At 39.0% G+C, this 18,142-nt stretch overlaps 1 protein-coding gene and 1 long non-coding RNA gene across 2 annotated transcripts in view; one reads left to right on the top strand and one right to left on the bottom strand.

Moving 5' to 3' along the window:
- thsd7aa (thrombospondin, type I, domain containing 7Aa) overlaps positions 1-18,142 on the top strand; it is a 180,126-nt gene that overhangs the window by 69,644 nt on the left and 92,340 nt on the right. The window contains exons 5-6 of the mRNA XM_085445625.1: positions 12,178-12,333; positions 15,165-15,368. Coding sequence (XP_085301751.1) covers positions 12,178-12,333; positions 15,165-15,368 — 360 coding nt within the window. The remainder of the gene's footprint in view (positions 1-12,177; positions 12,334-15,164; positions 15,369-18,142) is intronic.
- Positions 1,075-1,992, bottom strand: LOC146683763 (uncharacterized). The gene is made up of 2 exons (XR_014917420.1): positions 1,899-1,992; positions 1,075-1,323 (listed from the first exon to the last, which is right to left on the bottom strand). It is a non-coding gene; the product is annotated as an uncharacterized LOC146683763 (long non-coding RNA).

The following is an 18,142-nucleotide window of genomic DNA, read 5'->3' as shown; positions in this document are numbered from 1 at the left end:
ATCCATTATTATGCAATGTTTGATGTGTCATAATTTATTCCAGTCTATCTTGAAAATACATGTTTCAGAATCAGAATCAGAATACTTTATTAATCCCGAAGGAAATTAAGGATGTCATGCACAAACACAAACTATTAGATCCTTAAGATCAAACCTATGTCAAAATTGTTTCATTATTTTGGTCCATTGGAGTGTGGTAAGCCATCAAAGGCCGCTACTAGAAACGAGAATTATTACATGAAATCGCTTGCTTGGCCAAAAATGGGTAAATTATGTAATTTGGTAAAAAACATTAAAAAATACAATTTTCATGTGTTGAGTTTAGAATGAAAGCAATTTACCCTAAATTGTATGATTTAGTACTGTCAATAACAAGGAATCAAAAAAGGTGGTTATAATGGGTTTCAATTGGCCAAAAATGGCCACGATAGAGCCAAGAGGAACAATTTGGTGTATAGTGAATATTATTGACATTATTAAGGAGCTGATGTTGAAAATTAAAAAATCTGAAAAAAATACACACCTTTGGGAAGTTTCATTCCATTTGCATTAACAGAATGAAAATGGTCGAAAAAAGAAAAGTGAAGTGGCCACAAATGGCCAGGATAGAGCTGGTTAAGCTAGATGCTCACTACAACATACAGACACCTGCACCCATTCCCGGCCCACTTAAACTACTGAGTATAACGCTATAAATTATACCTTTGAACCTAAAGTAATGAGCCTGATTTGAAAATGTCAGGAGTACACAGCAAATCCAGCATGTCCAAATTAACACTGTCGGATTTGATTTCAACACTATTAAAGTGTCTATATGGGTCCACACCAGAGAGTGTTAATTTAACTGTTTTTGGAGAGTTGGTACGTTAACTCTGATTTAGTGTTAAACACCAAATCTGTCTGGAGTTGATAATTTAACACTTGGTGTTAAGAGTTTATATATTAACTCTCAAAGAGTATTTTAGTTTAACTACGTAAGAGTTATCTTCTAATTCATTCTAAAAAGCAGGAATTTTACTGTTCTGAACTTCTAGAAATTTCTTTTGGAAATAAACATTTACTAAAAAGACGCAATGGTTTTTGAAAAACATTTATTCTGAACTGTGCACCACAATTTCAAAACATTTTCTGAAAGATGTAACAGTATACATGTTCTCACTTTCATTAGAATTTTGTTTATCAAAAGGTCTGACATGGTAAATGCAAATAACAGCATTCTCATCACTTATTTCTTCAATACAATATGCATGTCCTTCATTCATCACTTTGTGGAACTTCAACGCACTTCTGCTCTCCCCCATATTCCACCTTCACAAGCATATCCTGTGTGGAGATTGAATAAAAATTAGTTGACACTAATTAATGGCACAAATAATCCAGTAAACAATTGCAGCACAGTAAAAAAAAGGAATCCTTTTTGAGCCATTACTTGTGTAAAGTATTTTCCCAAAAGACAAAGACACAGACAACAGGTAATACTGAACTAAATGTAAAACCTCAACCTTTTTCATTTTTACCTAAACTGTGTGCACAAAACTCTGGAGGGATCTATGCTAACGTAGAACCCAGTCAGGATGCCTGCTACTGCTGTTTGCTCGCTTTTTTATGGGCGATCGTTTTCAGGCTCCAAGTAGCACCATTATACCAACATTTCACATTCTAGACATTGTTTTAGGTGTATTTGACCAAAAGTTTGACTGAAAATTCACATGCAAGCTTTTTTCAAGGCTGTGGTATTTGCCCGCAAACAATACCTTTCAGCTAGCTAAAACAGAATATTATGCTATCAGCGAGCAACATGGCTAATGCCTTTCACACAGCTTTGTCTCAACTCCAAAGAGCCACAGAAGTAAAAGCTCATAATAATAATTGAAACAATCTTTGAAAACATGACTTACCAAGCATGGCAAACAACTCAAATATGTAGAGCAAAATGTTCTGAAACGGCTTCACTTCAGCTTCGATTGGAGCCGTGCTGGGGGCGGAGTCTGTGAATTTACTCTGTTGGTGTCATAGCCCCTGTAGGAGTTCAGAGTTAAGAGGTCAAGAGTTAATGCTTCCATTGTAACACCTCCAGATTTGACAGAGAAACACTCATTTTTAACACTCGATTTTAACTACTATCATTTTACACCTCAGAGTTACATTAAAAGAATGTGACTCTGCTTAGAGTAAAATTAACTCTACTTTTGCAAGAAGACTATTAACACCAAAACATTTAACACTTTTGAATTTGCTGTATAGAAATACAGATATTTGTGTTGAAATGTGGGGGGTAAAAGTAAAAAGTAAAAAACAAGAAAAATAACTACTGAGATAAAGTACAGATAGCTGAATATTCTACTTACCTACAGTAACAAAGTATTTATACTTTGTCACTTTCCACCTCTGCAACGTATGTTGTTTTGAAACCAAGTTGTTGTTGGTCAAAGGCACGTGCCAGGTTTTCTGTACTCTGGTTTTAAGTAGTGGTCGGCGGATCGATCCAAATATTGATTGTATCGATACCAAGTCGTCATCACTATCGGATCGAGATAGCCTGATGAGATCGATTCTTTACTTTAAGTTCCGCTCTTGTTTGCAGTGCTGCAGATGAAAGACGAAACAGCCAGACTCACCGCTCCTGTGTCAGCGCAGAGCAGGCACACTTTGCCCCCCCCCTCCCCCCTCTTGTGTTCAGATGTTGCGCTGTCACGTGACGTGACGCTTTGGGGGCTTCTCAACAGGACTTGTTTGTTTTAATTTGTTTACCGGTTTACGTGCACTTTTTAATTTAAGATTTTTCTAAAAAATTGATAATACAGCATTTTCTATTTAATTATAAACTTAGTCCTAATTATGTCCTGGGATTTAACTATTTAATAATAAAAAAGGAAACATCACAAAAGACACTTAAGGTCATGAAAATTAATTGAGATTTAGCAATTCAATGACGCATCCACCTTATTTATAGAAAAGTATTGGTATCGGCGATGCAGTATCGCACACCACTAGTTTTAAGCATTTAATGGTGGCATTGTGGTTAGTGCTGTCACTTCTTATTAAGAGGGTTCCTGGTTCAAGCCCTGCTGTGTTCAGAGCACTCTGGCTTATTCCTCACAGTCCAAAAATATCAATGTTGGTTGTAAATAAGCCACGTATGTCAGGTGCTGTTTAAATGTTATAGTCTAAAGTGCTTTAAGAGGTCAGGAAGACTATAAAAGGGATTTCTAAATGTGTTTACAGTAAAACAAATTATCCATTAAAAGTCTAGTATTTGTTAATAATTCCTCAGCTTGTTTTCACGCAAATTCAAATTTCCAAAATTTCCAAATTCAGTCTGTAACAGCTACACAATGATAAGTAAGTAAAAGTAATTTTTTATTGATGTAGCATCTTCCAAGATAAATATAAAAAGTGCTTCATAACAAAAACGCTAAAATGATTTTTAGCTGAGTGAGAGAGTTGCAGAGTTTCTGTCTAATATAGTTTTCAGCTTTGCATGCTGCACAGTGAGCAGGCTTTGAGCAGCCCTCAGGGACCTGCTTGCGACGTATGGATTAAAAGTACGTCTGTAAAAGTTCTTGATGCTTGGCTATGTTGAGCTCTAAAAGTCAAAAAAAGATTCTAAAGTGGACTTTGACGTTGACGGAAAGCTGGTGTAATTGAATTAGCAAGAGTGTAATGTGAAGACTTAGTGAGGGAGGTTTTTCTAATACAAATAAATAATGCATGTAGACATGATGAAGTAAATTCATCAATAACAATTTACAGTTCAGAATGTGACACAGTATTTGTGATAAATGCCAGATATTTAACACAAGTTTCTAAAGTGAAAGCTGCGCTAAAAGTTGCTAAGCTTTGTGTAGTGAATATGGCAAGACCGAGAGTTTGCATTACCTTAACTTTAGGTTCAAACAAGGACTTGTGTTTTCTCTCCATTAAACTGGAAAAATGGTTAGCCATCCAATGTTTAATAGAGTCCAATCACCTTTGCAAAATCTGTAGTTTAGATACATCTTGGGGCTTAGAAGAGATATACAAGTGGATATAATTTGCATGGCAGTTATTGCCTTCATATTCCACATCTTCCCGAGCTCCTCTCTCAGTCCTTGGTATTTCTCAAGCTTCTTGTGTTCCCTCTTCCTGATGTTGCTATCACTTGGTATAGCTACAGCTATCGTTATAGGCCTCTTCCTCTGCTTGTCCAGTTTCTTTGCATGTGTGTCCTGCCTGCTAGCATCTTGTACCCTGCTGGTATGTGCTGGAATCTTTCAGGGCATCTTCACACATCCTGCACCTCGAGTCTTGCCTGGTGTGGTAGATGGCAGCCTCTATCGATGTCGCATGCTCCTGTGCTGCCATATGCAGTGCACTGTGTTCAGCTTTGTCAAGCTATTGGTAGGAATTTTGATATGAGTCACTTCTGCTGTCTGCCAGTGGTATATGCCATACAGGGGCCTGTTCTTCCATGACCTCCTTGTCCCACTTCTTCCTTGGGTTTCTGCTGTCTGAGGTATTCACTAAGCACATGATCAGTTGTGGCCATTTTCCTGATGTACTCATAGATGTTTGCTTTTTAATCCTGGACAGTGGTTCTGTCAATCACTAGTCCACAGTCTCCTTCCAACTTGGGGTTGTGGCGTTTCTAGCAGCCTCTTTCGTTGTACATGTACAATAAGTAAAGACAGTAAAGAGCTGTTCTGTTCATGGTTCCCATTTGCCTGTGCGATTCCAAGGTACTTGTATCTGTTCTCAGTGTTTGCCTCAGTTGCCTTCTCCCCTCAGTTCTGATTACCTTCCCTCTCTTTGTTACCATCCCTACTACAATGCTCCTGTCGGAATGAAATTCTGATGTCATTGCTGTAGATCCTAGTAGTGTGGATCAGTAAATCGATGTCTTGGTCACTACAGAGCACTGTTTTTAAAGAAAAAGGGCAGTACGGTGGTGCGGTGGTTAGTTCCTGGGTTTGACTCCACCATTTGGCCGGGGCTTTTCTGTGTGCATGTTCATGTTCGTCTGGGTTTGGTCCGGTTACTCTGGCTTCCCACAGTAGAAAGGCTTGCAATTAGTTAAATAACATGCCTTAATGATTCTAAATTGCCCGTGAATGTGAGTGCGAATGGGTGTCTGTCTCTATGTGTCTGCGACAGAATGGTGATCTGTCCAGGGTCTGTCGCCCTATGACAGCTGGGATAGGCTCCAGCCCTGTTATGGATGTTATAAAACCAATCCTCTTCTTTGTATGCTCCTAACATTTAGGAACATGTTAAAATTAGGAATTTTTGCTTGTCTCATTTTAGTCCTTGTCATTCAAATCAATTACATTGAAACTATTGTCACTTCTTAAGGATTCGATGTGAAATAAGAGCTTTCCTTCCACAGACAACCCCCATCTCTGCCTTTTTGTAAAACTTTCTAACTGAATGCATTTGATGTGTTTTGTTCTTTGATTGAAATAATTATAGAACTTTCATCTGATTTTTAAATTACTGTTATAATCCCAGTCCTAAAAAGTAGAGAGTCCAGAGTACATTAATAAACCTGATGTTAAGACATCCAAAACTTTGTGACATCATGTTGAATTTATAATAAAGTGTAATTTAAAAATATGCAGAAGTCATTTTCACATGATGGCATGATCTAACAACTCAAAATAGGGCTGTTTAGTTTATCTGGTCTACAAAATTCAGCCCAAATAGTTGATAGGAGTTTCACACTTGATCCTATACAGTTTCATTTGCATGGTTGCAAGGTTGAAACTGGGTTTGGAAAACAACCCCCTGCAGGTACGAGCATTGGACTGAAAGTGTCTTTAAAACCAGCAAAGAACAACTCTGAAACACCTCCATCAAGCCTGGAGAGCAAATCGAAAAAGAAACAGCTTAAAACAAAAATATAGAATTAATAAAACTAAACTTTATTGAAAACCAAAAAAAACACATATTATGATTTAGTATTTCTATTAATTAGATCATGTACTGACCTGAGTATACTGATTAGTGCCAGTTGCACTCAGCCATTCATTAATATTGCTGGAAACATCAATGTACTTTTACAAATGGGATGAGAGGAGGGTCAAAAAAAGAAAGGTGTGGCTCTACAGACACCCTTGTGAACTACAGACACCCATTACACAACATCCTCATGACCAGAGCCAGGGACACAGACGGGAAGAGAAATGTGCTAAACTTGACTTGGCTCAGTCCGGTGTTGCCTCGCCGTGCAGGTTAAGACGAGGAGATCGAGAATATTCCAAAATTAACTGGGTTGGACAGAAGTGGGATACTGACAGTCAGTGAAACTGACCCTGAGGGGGAAGTGGATTAGAGTAAATGCAGTTTTGGTTGCTTGAACTAGACCACTGGCCTGGGAATAAAAAGCTTACTTTTAGTTCATTGAATTATGAATTATTTATTTTAAAAGTACCTGTTCTATTTTATTGTGTCTATTAATGTTCTATTAATTTCTTATTTATTTTACTCTTTCTGTGCACTTTGCAACTGTTTCTCTGTCAGAAGCCCTTAATAAATAATTTTTGATTATTAAGGTCCTGATCTGGTTAACTTAAGACATTTCCATCTCCAGGCATATGATTTATCAGAAGACCCTTCGATTCTTCTATTTCACAATGCTTATATAATTTTGTAATTTACACTTTAAAAATGGCAACAGTAAGGGCTACATTGGAACCTTGCAGTTCGACAGATAACAAGTCACTTAGAACGCAGCATTGTGGAGACAACAGGATGTGGCAAACCAACAGGGAAGATGCTGTAGCTGATCAGTGTCTTGACTGGGCTGCACTGCCAGGTTGCATTTAGGTGTTACATGTGTTTTCGGAATAGTGTATGCATCTAAAATCCCATTTGATACATTTTTATATTGAGTTTTTCCTTCTGTTGTGTGCTTAATTAATATTTTTATAATGCAGAAATTATACATTTGTATTTTTATAAAATATCATCTGCATAAAAAATGGCTTCATGGTCTATGGTGGCTGTTTGAATACATTTTTGATATTTTCATTTTGTCTGATTAAATCCTCTACTGGCTCTATGAAAAATGTAAAGAGCGAAGCAAAGAGAAGACATCCTTATCTAGTAACATTGTGGAGCGTGAGGATAAGATTAAAATGTGAGATTTATTGATAAGTAAAAGTTGTTTACCTTTAATAACATCAGTCTGGTCAGGATGAATTAGAATTGGTATGATTTTGTCTTGTCTAGATGCCTGAGCCTCATTTATAATTTTAATGTCTGTATTGATTTGAGAAAGCAGCTGACAGTCAGAGAGGCTGGCGTAATCTTTATTTGGTTTGGAAAGCAGGGTGATCATTGCTGTGTTCAAACTTGGTGAGACTGGTTTTAAAATCTGAGGTCATTCTTATAAGTAGTGGAGATGGAAATGAGCAGAAATGTTCGTAGAACTTCGCAGTGAAGCCATCAGGTAAAAATACTTTCATGTGTTTTTCTTTCTTTATTCATGTTTTCTCAGTTTGCATACAGTTTTTATTATTGCATTAAAACTTATGTTGTATTAGCAACTCAGTGACTCATTGAATGCTGTAAATTAGTGACTTTATCCATCTTAAGGTTTTGATTGGTTTAGTGGCTCCTTTTTAGAGATTTCTCTCAAAGAAAGAGAGGACCATATTACTGACTGGAATGTCTTAGGCTACGTTCACACTGCAGGCGAAAGCGCATCAAATCCGATTTTTTTTGACCCCCTGCGACCCATCTATCCCATCATGGTCTGACAGTGTGAACGACACAAATCCGATATTTTCAAATCCGATCTGGGTCACTTTCGTATGTGGTGCTGAATCCGATACATATCTGGTGTTTTAGAAAGCGACTGCTGTTTGATGGTCAGGTCGCATTAAATCCGTCTTTTACGTCACCGACACAAGACAGACGCCAATTATCAGCGCCGGAGAAGCGCCCGAGAAGACATTGCGAACACTTCCTGGCCATCCAGTGTAGATGTCAGTGAAACTGTTGGGAAGACAACGTTGGAGAAACGTGAACATTTTATTTGTACTGTACAATCTGTAGATTCTGACAGAAATCTGCAGCTATCCTTTGAAGCACCGCTCCTCTAAAACAGCAACAAGGATCATTATTAGGTTATTTACATTATTATGTAAATAACAAAATAACTTCAAGCAAAAATTGGGAAACGTAAAGTCCGAAGTCTTTATATTAAGGGCCATCTATCAAACAATGCTGTTTGTGCTGGGTCTAAACAGAGCGCGTTGTGTGTGACGCCTTCTTTTGCGCATGCGGGCCGCTTTGGGCATTCACACTAGAGCGCGTTTGCTGTCGCATTTTATTTGTAGTGTGAACAAGCAGACAAAAAAATCGGATTTGATCAAAAAATTGGAATTGAGCATTAAGACCTGCTGTGTGAACGTAGCCTCAGAGTCACTTTGTGTATCCTGATCCCACTTAATCCAGCTCCACCTGTCTATTTTGCTTAGCCTAATTTTTTCTGGTATGATTATTAGTATTTTGTTGCCAGAACACCCCAGTAAGACAAAAGAATCTGAAACCTTGCGATATTTTAAGATGGGTAAGTGAGCTCTATTGAGCACATGTTACACTGGTGGCCTCACACACCTCTCAACAGATGCTTAATTAAACTATGCTCTAATATTTGTTCCAAACTCTACCAAAACATTAAAAACAAACAGATTTTGTTGCTGACTAGTAAATTGCTTTTGACCACAGCAGTGATATAATTTCTTAGAGCTACTGTCATTGCAGAACTTGTGATTTTTAATTCGGATCTAATTGGCTGATAATTTAGCTGTTGTAATGTAAGAATTTGCTCTCTAAAGATGATCAGCAAACCCCAGTGGGACTGAGACCTTAATATCTCAGAATACTGAACATTATGATCAATGCAACACCTACAGGGCATGAAACTGTGGCATGCTATATATAATAGCTGTGTAACTCTGATGCAATGAATCCTCATCTGGAAAGGAACTGGCAATAAGGTTATTAGTCAGCTGGTGCATAGCAGCACAGAGCAGTGCCCTCTGGTGTTGGGAAGCACAGCACAAAGAAGAATGAGTCACAAAGAGTCAGAGCTCTGTTGTGCTTTTAACCTTCACTGGTAACGACTTCATCAGTTTCTTCACAAATAGAATTTTAACTGTTAGAAAAAACAATACTCATAACGGTCTCACAGAAATTACATTATGTACAGCTATTTTCAGTGTCATTGATACTGGGAGGTCTCCTTCCAAGTCTAGAGCGGGGCATCACTGAGCTGCTGGACAATCTAAGGTGCAACCTAGCAGTGTTGGGGTGGACCAAAAGATAATATCCCAGAAGGGTTTAGGTCAGAAGAGCATGGTGGCCTGTCAATGGTATTAATTCCTTATCCTACAGGAACTGCCTGCATAGAGGCATTTGAGGTATTGTCATGCACCAGGAGGAATCTAGAACTGACTCCACTGGTGGAGCTCTGAGATTGCCCATCCTGTTCTTCCTTGCACAGAGAATCTCCTCCATGCTCTTGAGACTGTGCTGGCAGACATGGAGGGGCTGAACTTCCTGTGCAACCTTTGTAGAGTCCATGTATTGCCTGTGTCAGTATTGCCAAAAAAAAAAGAAGGAAAAAATAGAATAGAATAGAATAGAATAGAATAGCCATGTTATTGCACACGTACAGCAAAATTGTGGATTCACCTCACAAACTGTGGATGGAATACAAATATAAATAGCTGAACAGCAAGAATAAATTTCAGAGAAGAGTAGTATGTACAACAAGTGGAATACATACATCAGGAAGACGTCTATCCCAGGAGCCTATCCCAGCTAATAGGGCGAGAGGCAGGTCGCCGATCTGTAGCAGGGCCAACACAGACAACCCACATTCACACCTATGAACCTCTTTCTAAAAAAAATATTAATGTAGGGCAGATGAACATCCATTGATATCAGGTAACTATAAAAGATATATGGCAGAGTAACTTTGTAATTAAGATGAATTTAGTAGACACAATTACGATATCAGCCAATAAATGAGTGTAGGTAGATTTCTTCTACATATTCGTATGCATCAGACAAGTGGACTGGACTGGTTCTTATACAGCGCTTTTCTACTCTTCTGAGCACTCAAAGCGCCTTACACAACTTGTGCATTCACCCATTCGCACATTTTTCTAGGTGCTTTCTAGGTAACATTCACACACACTCATACTCCGATGGATACATCAGAGAGCAATTTGGGGTTAGTATCTTGCTCAAGGATATTTGGCATGCAGACTGGAGGAAGCCAGGAATTGAACCACCAGCCTTCCGATCAGTAGATGACCCGCTCTACCACCTGAGCTACAGCCACCCCAACAAGTCAATATGCAACTCAAATGCTGCTGATTAATGCAATGGTTCAAATAAGTAAAAAGAAAACTGGGGCACCATCGGGAAAGGGGTCGGTGTTCAAGCCCCTTCCACCCCCACCCTCTGCACGTGTCTGGACAAATGTATGACAGACACACACATCATCGAAAACTAAACACATTTTCTATATAAATTCAGTTAATTTTGGTTAGTTTTGTGAAAGCTCCTTCTAGTTTTAGTTAGTTTTCCTTTTTTTTTTTTTTTTTTACAAAGTCTCTTTTTTTTTTTTCTACATCCATCATCCATCCAACAAAAATGCTTTTTTACTTCTAGTGTTTGTTATTTGGTTAGTTTTTGTTAACGATAACAACCTTGCATTGGACTAGGTCTAAGTAGAGTCCTTCTGTGAGTGGCCTGATCCAGGAGCAGGTGGAAGGTGGGATTTGAAGGAGGCCCAGTTTGGTGATGAGGATGTTTGGGATTGTGTTGCTGAATGCTAAGCTGTAGTCCACGGAGAGCATCCTCATCTCAAGATGGCTCAGTGCTCTGTGAAGGGTGATAGTAATGGCATCCTATGTGGACTGATTTGCTTGTTCAGCAAACTGGTGGGGGTTGAACGAGGAGGGAGGCAGGCAGTCTCTGGTGTGCTGAGAAACACTTCATGACTACAGACATGAGAGCTATAGGTCTGTAGTCACTGAGGCTGTCTATTCCAGTATTTGGGGGATGGGAATGATGGTGCAGGCCCTCAGACAAGTAGGAACAGTGGCACGAGTCAGTGAGAGGTTGGACAGCCTGATGATGAAAACCCATGTCAGTGATCTCCTCCTGTAAAACAGGTGTAATCAGGAGGAATACGATTAGAAATGAGTATATCAGAGGTAAAGTTCAAACTGAGCAGTTTGGAGACAAAGAGAGGCAAAGATGGAATATCTTGGAATGAGAACAAAAAGATCCAAGAGGGAAAATTGTAGATTTACACAAGATGAGGAGGTTCGCCTTGACCTATTTCCAAACAGCTGCAGATTGCAAACTTAAAAAATCTTTTTGTTGATGTTGAATAACTGTTGAATGGCAGTCTATAAATCACATCAATAACTTAAGCCAGCCTAGATCTCAGCTTGAAGTACTTTTTGAACTTTCTAGCAAGAAAGAAAATTAGATGTGACAGGAGTGACTCAAACGGACAAACTCTTGCTCTGGGGCCCAGCTCTGTTTCACTCACCCAGAGCATCACAGGGCAGTGGTGGTTGTAACACTATGAGAAAGAAAATGACTGCTTTCTATCTTACCCGCTATTCCCAAAATATTAACAATAGAACCACCAGTAGTCCATGAGAAAGTGACTGGATTGCTCATCCGCCAGCTTTTGCCACATTAGCACTCAAGGGCATGTCGTCTACTGCCTACCGAGCAACGCTATTAAAGGACACACCTTTGGCTAAGCAATTTGTATGTGCATGAGTTCTGCTGTGACACAACTATGATGACTCATCAGCCTGACGACCTTGCAGACAGCCATCTGCAGCTGATGGAGCAGAGGTCAACTGACAATCAGGACTCACTATGCCGTCTGTCATGTGTTGTAGAAGTCACATGACTGTGGGTATATGCGAAAATACATGGATTATCACCCTCAGCACCACTTACTGAACAGATAGCTGAGTACTTTCTAATCACTTTACAAGGCTTTGAGTGCTCAGGTAGAGTAGAAAAGCCTTATATAAGAACTATATAAGTCCATTTACCATTTTAATGAGCTAGTTTGTTTTTAAACTATGTCTTAAAGCCTTTTTGGCATAGATTAACACTGTGTCTTTGTGCTTGTCTGTGTCTCTATAGCACTGCGGCCAGTGGACAGTAAGCTTTGTCTGGGTATTCCTCCAAACACCACCCAACTCTGCCACATAAGCTGTCCTGTTGATTGTGAGGTATCTTCGTGGCGCACGTGGGGACCCTGCACGTATGAAAATTGTCAAGACCAGGTAGCCAAGAAAGGTAAGAGATACTGTTAGGGTTACAATAGTATATTGTGTCATAAAGTGACTAATCAAAGGAGTTCTGTAGGGTTTACTTTCCTGAAATCTCCCTTTAAAAATTGCATACCCCTTCATCTGCCCTACGGTTGTTATTGTGCCCCAATAAAACAAATAAGCCAACAAAATTTGCAGTGCATTGACTTTTACCCAGATTTACAATGTACAAAACATTCTACCTTCATATTCTGTAGTATTTTACTGTGTTTTTGATTGTGTATTGCAAATGTTAAACTTGATGTTGACAATAAAGTCAAAATCAATTACAGAAGCCATACAGTTGGAATGGGTCTCTGACTGCTGTCGTGGGGATGTTAGTCCATCAGTAGAGTTGACACAGTCACTGCTTCATCTCTAGTTATCCCTGGAACAGCAGTGTCCACCATGACTCTGCCTTAATGAAGAACATCAAATTAAAAGGATGACTAGAAATTGTTGAAATGGATCCTTCTGGCTTTATTTACTTTTATCGTGTGTCACTGTCAGTCCATTCCCTCCCTTGAGATACTTTGTCAGACCTTTTTTGCAGCTGTCGTCCTGAGTATAACCTGTGCACTTCAGAAATTATCTGGCAACTTCAATTTGCAGTCAAGTCATCAATAAACATTAGTGAGTTGGTTTCACATGTCCATGCCATGTGGTAATTTTTGAATCATGAGGCGTTCCTTTCCTTATCTTTGCTTTTCTCTTCCTTCTTGTGATTCAATTTAATCTTGTTTTCATATGTTTTTATTTTTGTTTGGTTTGTTTGTTTTCAGAACTATTTTTTTTCAGAACTGTTTTCTCTTAACATCTAATCTTGTGTTCCTGTTGTTGGGTTTTACCAGGGGTGCGAAATTTTACTGTAAAGCCAATGATTTTCCTTCATGAAGGCATTTCATTCAGAAAGGTGTGTCTTGATTGTAGATTTGAAAAATGACCTCATTAAGAGTGTTCTTAACCAAGGAAAGTATTTTGTGATCAGCCACTTTATTCGTCTCCTGTGTCCTTCCAATGTCACTGAGCTGGATAAAGAATACATCAAATTGCTGACTTGGCCACTCCTAAAGTATTTTCTATCTCTCTCATAGGTTTATTTCAATTTTTCATGAATGACTTGCATCAAGATCTCTTTGGACCTCATGTTGACATTTCCAGTGAACAGCCACTAAATAGTTCAACACTTGAATTGAACTTCAGGTCATTTGTGACTGACTAAATGACTGAATAAAGAAACTGCTTTTCAGTCAGTTTTGAATGTTGGACGTCTGAAAATATGGGACTATGTATAAAAGTGCATCTAAGGAATTTTGTTAAACCTTTTAAAACTGAAAGTCTTCACTGCACACACATCTTTTCCCAGTAAAATCTACCGGGGTACAGTACAGTGTCAAAACAGTAAAAAAAAGTGTCAGATTTATATCAAAGTAAGTGTTCAACAGCAAACTGAGCACTTGTTTTCTATGTCACATTTCACTTTCTGAATTCCACAAGAGGGAGGTTGCCATCATGTTTTACTATATAGACAGCCTATGACATCCTTGACCAAGTCCCAAGCTATGTATCCTCAATTTATGCAGTCAGCAGTGTTCAAGAATAAGACATGTGACCTGGATAAAACTGCAGTGCTATCATCTTAATTAATGTTAATTAGCCACAGCTGACTGAATTTAGTAGATGACAGTTGCCTTTTCAAAATGTGAAATGGTTTTAGGACACAATGAATAATGCAAAATTAAAAATAAACAGAGCCAAAATCTTCATGTCAAAACAAAGATTCATAACCTATCACATAGCCTTCACTCCTGCCTTTCAGTTATTGCATCCATGATACACTCTGCAGATAGCAAGTCAGTGATGACTGAGAGTATAGCATTCAGTCCTCATCTTCGTTTATACAACCCTAATCCCCACCTCAACTCTTGCCGATCAAACAATTTCCCAAATTAATTTTTCTCTTCAGGCATTAGTCATGTGCAACATATAACAGACAATCAATGCAGGACTACATAAACTGCAAGTGTGCAAAAATTGCAAAAGAAACAGAACAATACAGGCACAAGACAGCGCAGACACAAACATGCAATAGAAAAGCGCAACAATGACAGTAGGTTGTGCAGAAAGTAACTTGATATATGAAGGTGTGTGTGTGTGTGTTAGTCCAGTGTGTTCAGGAGTCTGGCGGCTTGGGCGAAGAAACTGTTTCGCGGTCTGGCAGTGAGCGCCTGGTACCTGCCAGAAGGCAGCAGATTGAAGCTTGTGTGTGAGGGGTTTTCCACAATGCTGGTGGCTTTGTGGAAGTAGCGGGTGTGATGGATATATGCATTGCATTATTCATCATGCAAAGTTCTTTGAATCTTTGTTAATTTAACTCCTAATCCATCCAATTTTATTTATAAAACACTTTAAAATACCAGGCACAGGACAAAAGTGCCGTACAGAGAATAGGTCAAAAACAATAGAATAACAGAAAACAGCAAATATAAATAAATAAAACACACAATACATAAAAATTAAAACAGCCCTATATTAAAAAAACAAGATAAAACCGCATAGAATCAACTAAAAACAACGAAAATAAAACTAAAAATCTCTAAAGGGAGACCGTTCCACAGTTTTGGAGCTGCTCCAGCAAAAGCATGATCTCAGTCACTTGTGCTACATGTAACAATGGACTGTTAAAAGCAATATTTCAATAAAAAACATCTGGTGAAAAAATATGCTACAGTTGTACACAAGCTTACACACAGGGGTAGCCATGGTTTATTAGTTTGAGATCATGTAGCTCATTAGATTTCTGTTGTTCCCCCAAAGGCTTTAAATTGAGGAAGAGGAGAATCATCAATGAACCAACAGGTGGGACAGGAAACTGCCCCCACCTGGTGGAGGCCATACCATGTGAAGACCCGAGCTGCTACGACTGGCTGGTGGTTAAACTGGAGGACTGTATCCCAGATAATGAGGAGAAGTGTGGACCAGGAATCCAGATCCCTCAGGTCCAGTGTGTCAATAGTGACGGTGAGTATATGTGAACATATTTATCCTAGTCCAAGGTTTAGGAGTAGCTGGTCTCTGAAGTGCTTGGAGATTGCCTTTAAGTTTTGGTTCCAAGCAAAAGCTACTGTGGTGTTTTGACACTTTCCATAAATTATCTATCACTCTGCTAGCAAAACATCCCCAGGGTACTATCTTCATACTGTAGAAAACTCAAAACACTGATGATTTTCTGTAGTCAGGTCTCTCTGAGTAGACAGAAGATAATGTTTACAGAAGGTGTAATTCACACAGAGTCACGTGACAATTATGCTTAAAATTGTCTACTTTAAAAATACTTTATGTAATTTTGGCACACTATGTGCCATCACCACAGAAACAGTGCCAGTGGAAAGTCAGGGGCATTTCTCCACTGTCACTGAGTTTTCCTGTTGCCCTCTGTGCAGGTATGGATGACAGGTGACCTGCGGTCCCACTCGCACTGGCTTTATCACACAGTTGTCTTTCAGTTGGCACTGACATTTCACACTAGGCATGTCACACAGATAGAAGCACAATAAGGAGTAAGATGTGAGCATGAGTGAATTTTATCTTGATAATGGAAAATTGGACAGTGACTTATAAATTTGTTGATAGACATCCACTCATCATGATGCACGTGCCTTTAAAGCTGCTGTGAAAGCTCGCCTAAGGGTGGGTGATAATGTGTTATGTACATCATACTTTAGGAGGCTGTGTGGCACCTGTGCTGGGATGTTTCTTACACCTTTTAGGATGATTATTTATTTCTAAGTAGTCCATCGATGATTTTATCGTAGTCTGCCGTCCCATTCACATCTCTGTGTGTTTTTCACAATCAAAAGATAGCATCATTTTAGAAATGCATATGTTTAAAGTAAAAGTCTCAGTGGTTTAGAATTGTTTGGCAATGAGACACACTACATCGATGATGTAAATGAATCATTTTTTTAGGTTGTAGTCAGTGTGATGTAGGTCAGTCTTTTCACTTTGACTGATGCAGAGATTCTTGTCCTCTATCCTGGTTAATCTCAATATGCTCCTTGCCCAACACTGTATTTACTGTATTTAATGTAGATTTCCCTATTGTTTGTGCTGTTATGACCAATTTCATCATGTTCTAGTGTGAGTGTATAGCTACTTTGCCTCAGGGATTTTCCTCTCACTTACACAGACATAAGGATTCAATGATTCAAGGAGCTTTCTTGTCATTTGCATCACATGTTTACATGAGGTGAACAAAATTATGTACACACGGTCCCGGAGCGAAAAGAAAAAAGAAAGAGAATAACGAAGAAACAGAATTTTTTTTTCAAAAGTAATAAATAAATAGTTTGGGGGGGGGGTTAAGAAAACAGAATAACAAGTAATAAAATAATACGATAAATAGAGTGCAACAACCTGAGTACCAGTATGGAGTTTGGATATAGAATGTAGGTATAACTACTTTAGCAGCAAAAGGCCTTGATGACCAGCAGTGATAAAGTGATGGTGTCAGTAAGTGTCAGTAGTGGTTAAGGTGCTGCAATATCAGTTTTTCTCCATTTATGCATTGAGAAGTCTCACAGCTTCTGGAATTAAGCTGCTTCTCAGTCTGGTAGTTTTGCAGTTTTGCATTTTATGCTCGTCAGCTTCTTGCCTGAGGAGGCAGAATCTTGGGATTCTGAGTTTGTGGTCTATTGTTGTTGTAGTCGAACTGTGTCATGGTCCTGGGTTGTTAGACCCAGTGTTTTGTGTTTATTATCGGTGGCATCTTATGTTTCGGGTTAATTCTTGTTTTCTTAGTTCTTCGGGTTTTGGTTTTGGTTCTGGTGTTTAGTGTTTTATTGTTCCTACCTGTGTTCTTCTCCCCTGTGCTCTGTTCATGTCCCGGAGTTTGTGGTGCAAAACAGTTTGTGAGTTTCCTGTTTTACTTTGAAGGTCTGTGTCTCGTTATGCCATTAGTTTCAGCTGTCTCCACCCCTGCGTGTCATTTCCTCATTACCTGGTGTGTATTTATAGTGTGTGTTTGCCTCTGTTTGTCCTTGCACTGTCTGTGTAACTTGGTGAATATCTGTGTCTCTCTGCGCTTCATTCTCCACTCCTCATCCCCTATGTCACCTCCTTATGTTTTTTCCTGCATGTTGTTCTGTGAGTTATGGTTTCGGGTTTTGTTTGTTACTAGTTAAATACAAAATGCTGTTTCTAAAAGAAGGTGTTTATTATTAAGGGGATGACATGACCCTGTGTGAAAAAGGGATTGCCCCTAAATCTAATTTCATTACCTGGGCCCATGTCCTGTATGTTTTAGGTTTGACAGTGTTTTTAGTAGATAAAGGTGAATGGCTTAAACATGAATTGAGCTCTGGTTTGGGGAAGGCCTCGGAGGGGACTGATAGCAGCTCCTACAGATAAGAACCAGAAGGGGTGTGTTTGTAGGCATGGTCCCGAACCTGAAATACAGATATTTTATCTCCAAAACTGGTTTGGCCACCCTTAGCAGCAACAACTCCAGTCAAGATTTGCAATAACTGGCAATGAATCTTTTACAGCGCTGTGGATGAATTCTGTCCCACTCGTCTTTGCAGAATTGGTGTAATTCAGCCATGTTGGAGGGTTGAGCATGAATCGCTCATCCCAGAGCATCTCAGTCAGATTCAGGTCAGGACTTTGACTAAGTCACTCCTGAGTCTTCATTTTGTTTTTCTTTAGCCATTCAGAGGTGGACTTGCAGGTGTGTTTTGGATCAGAACCCAAGTGTGCTTCAGCTTGTAGTCACAAACACATGGCTGGACATTCTC

Source organism: Copadichromis virginalis, linkage group LG22 (assembly GCF_057382275.1).
Source record: "Copadichromis virginalis isolate Kocher_CV1m ecotype Utaka linkage group LG22, C_Virginalis_male_GT1.1, whole genome shotgun sequence".
In the NCBI taxonomy this organism is placed as follows: domain Eukaryota; kingdom Metazoa; phylum Chordata; class Actinopteri; order Cichliformes; family Cichlidae; genus Copadichromis; species Copadichromis virginalis.
This window is presented reverse-complemented; position numbering and strand designations above follow the sequence as displayed.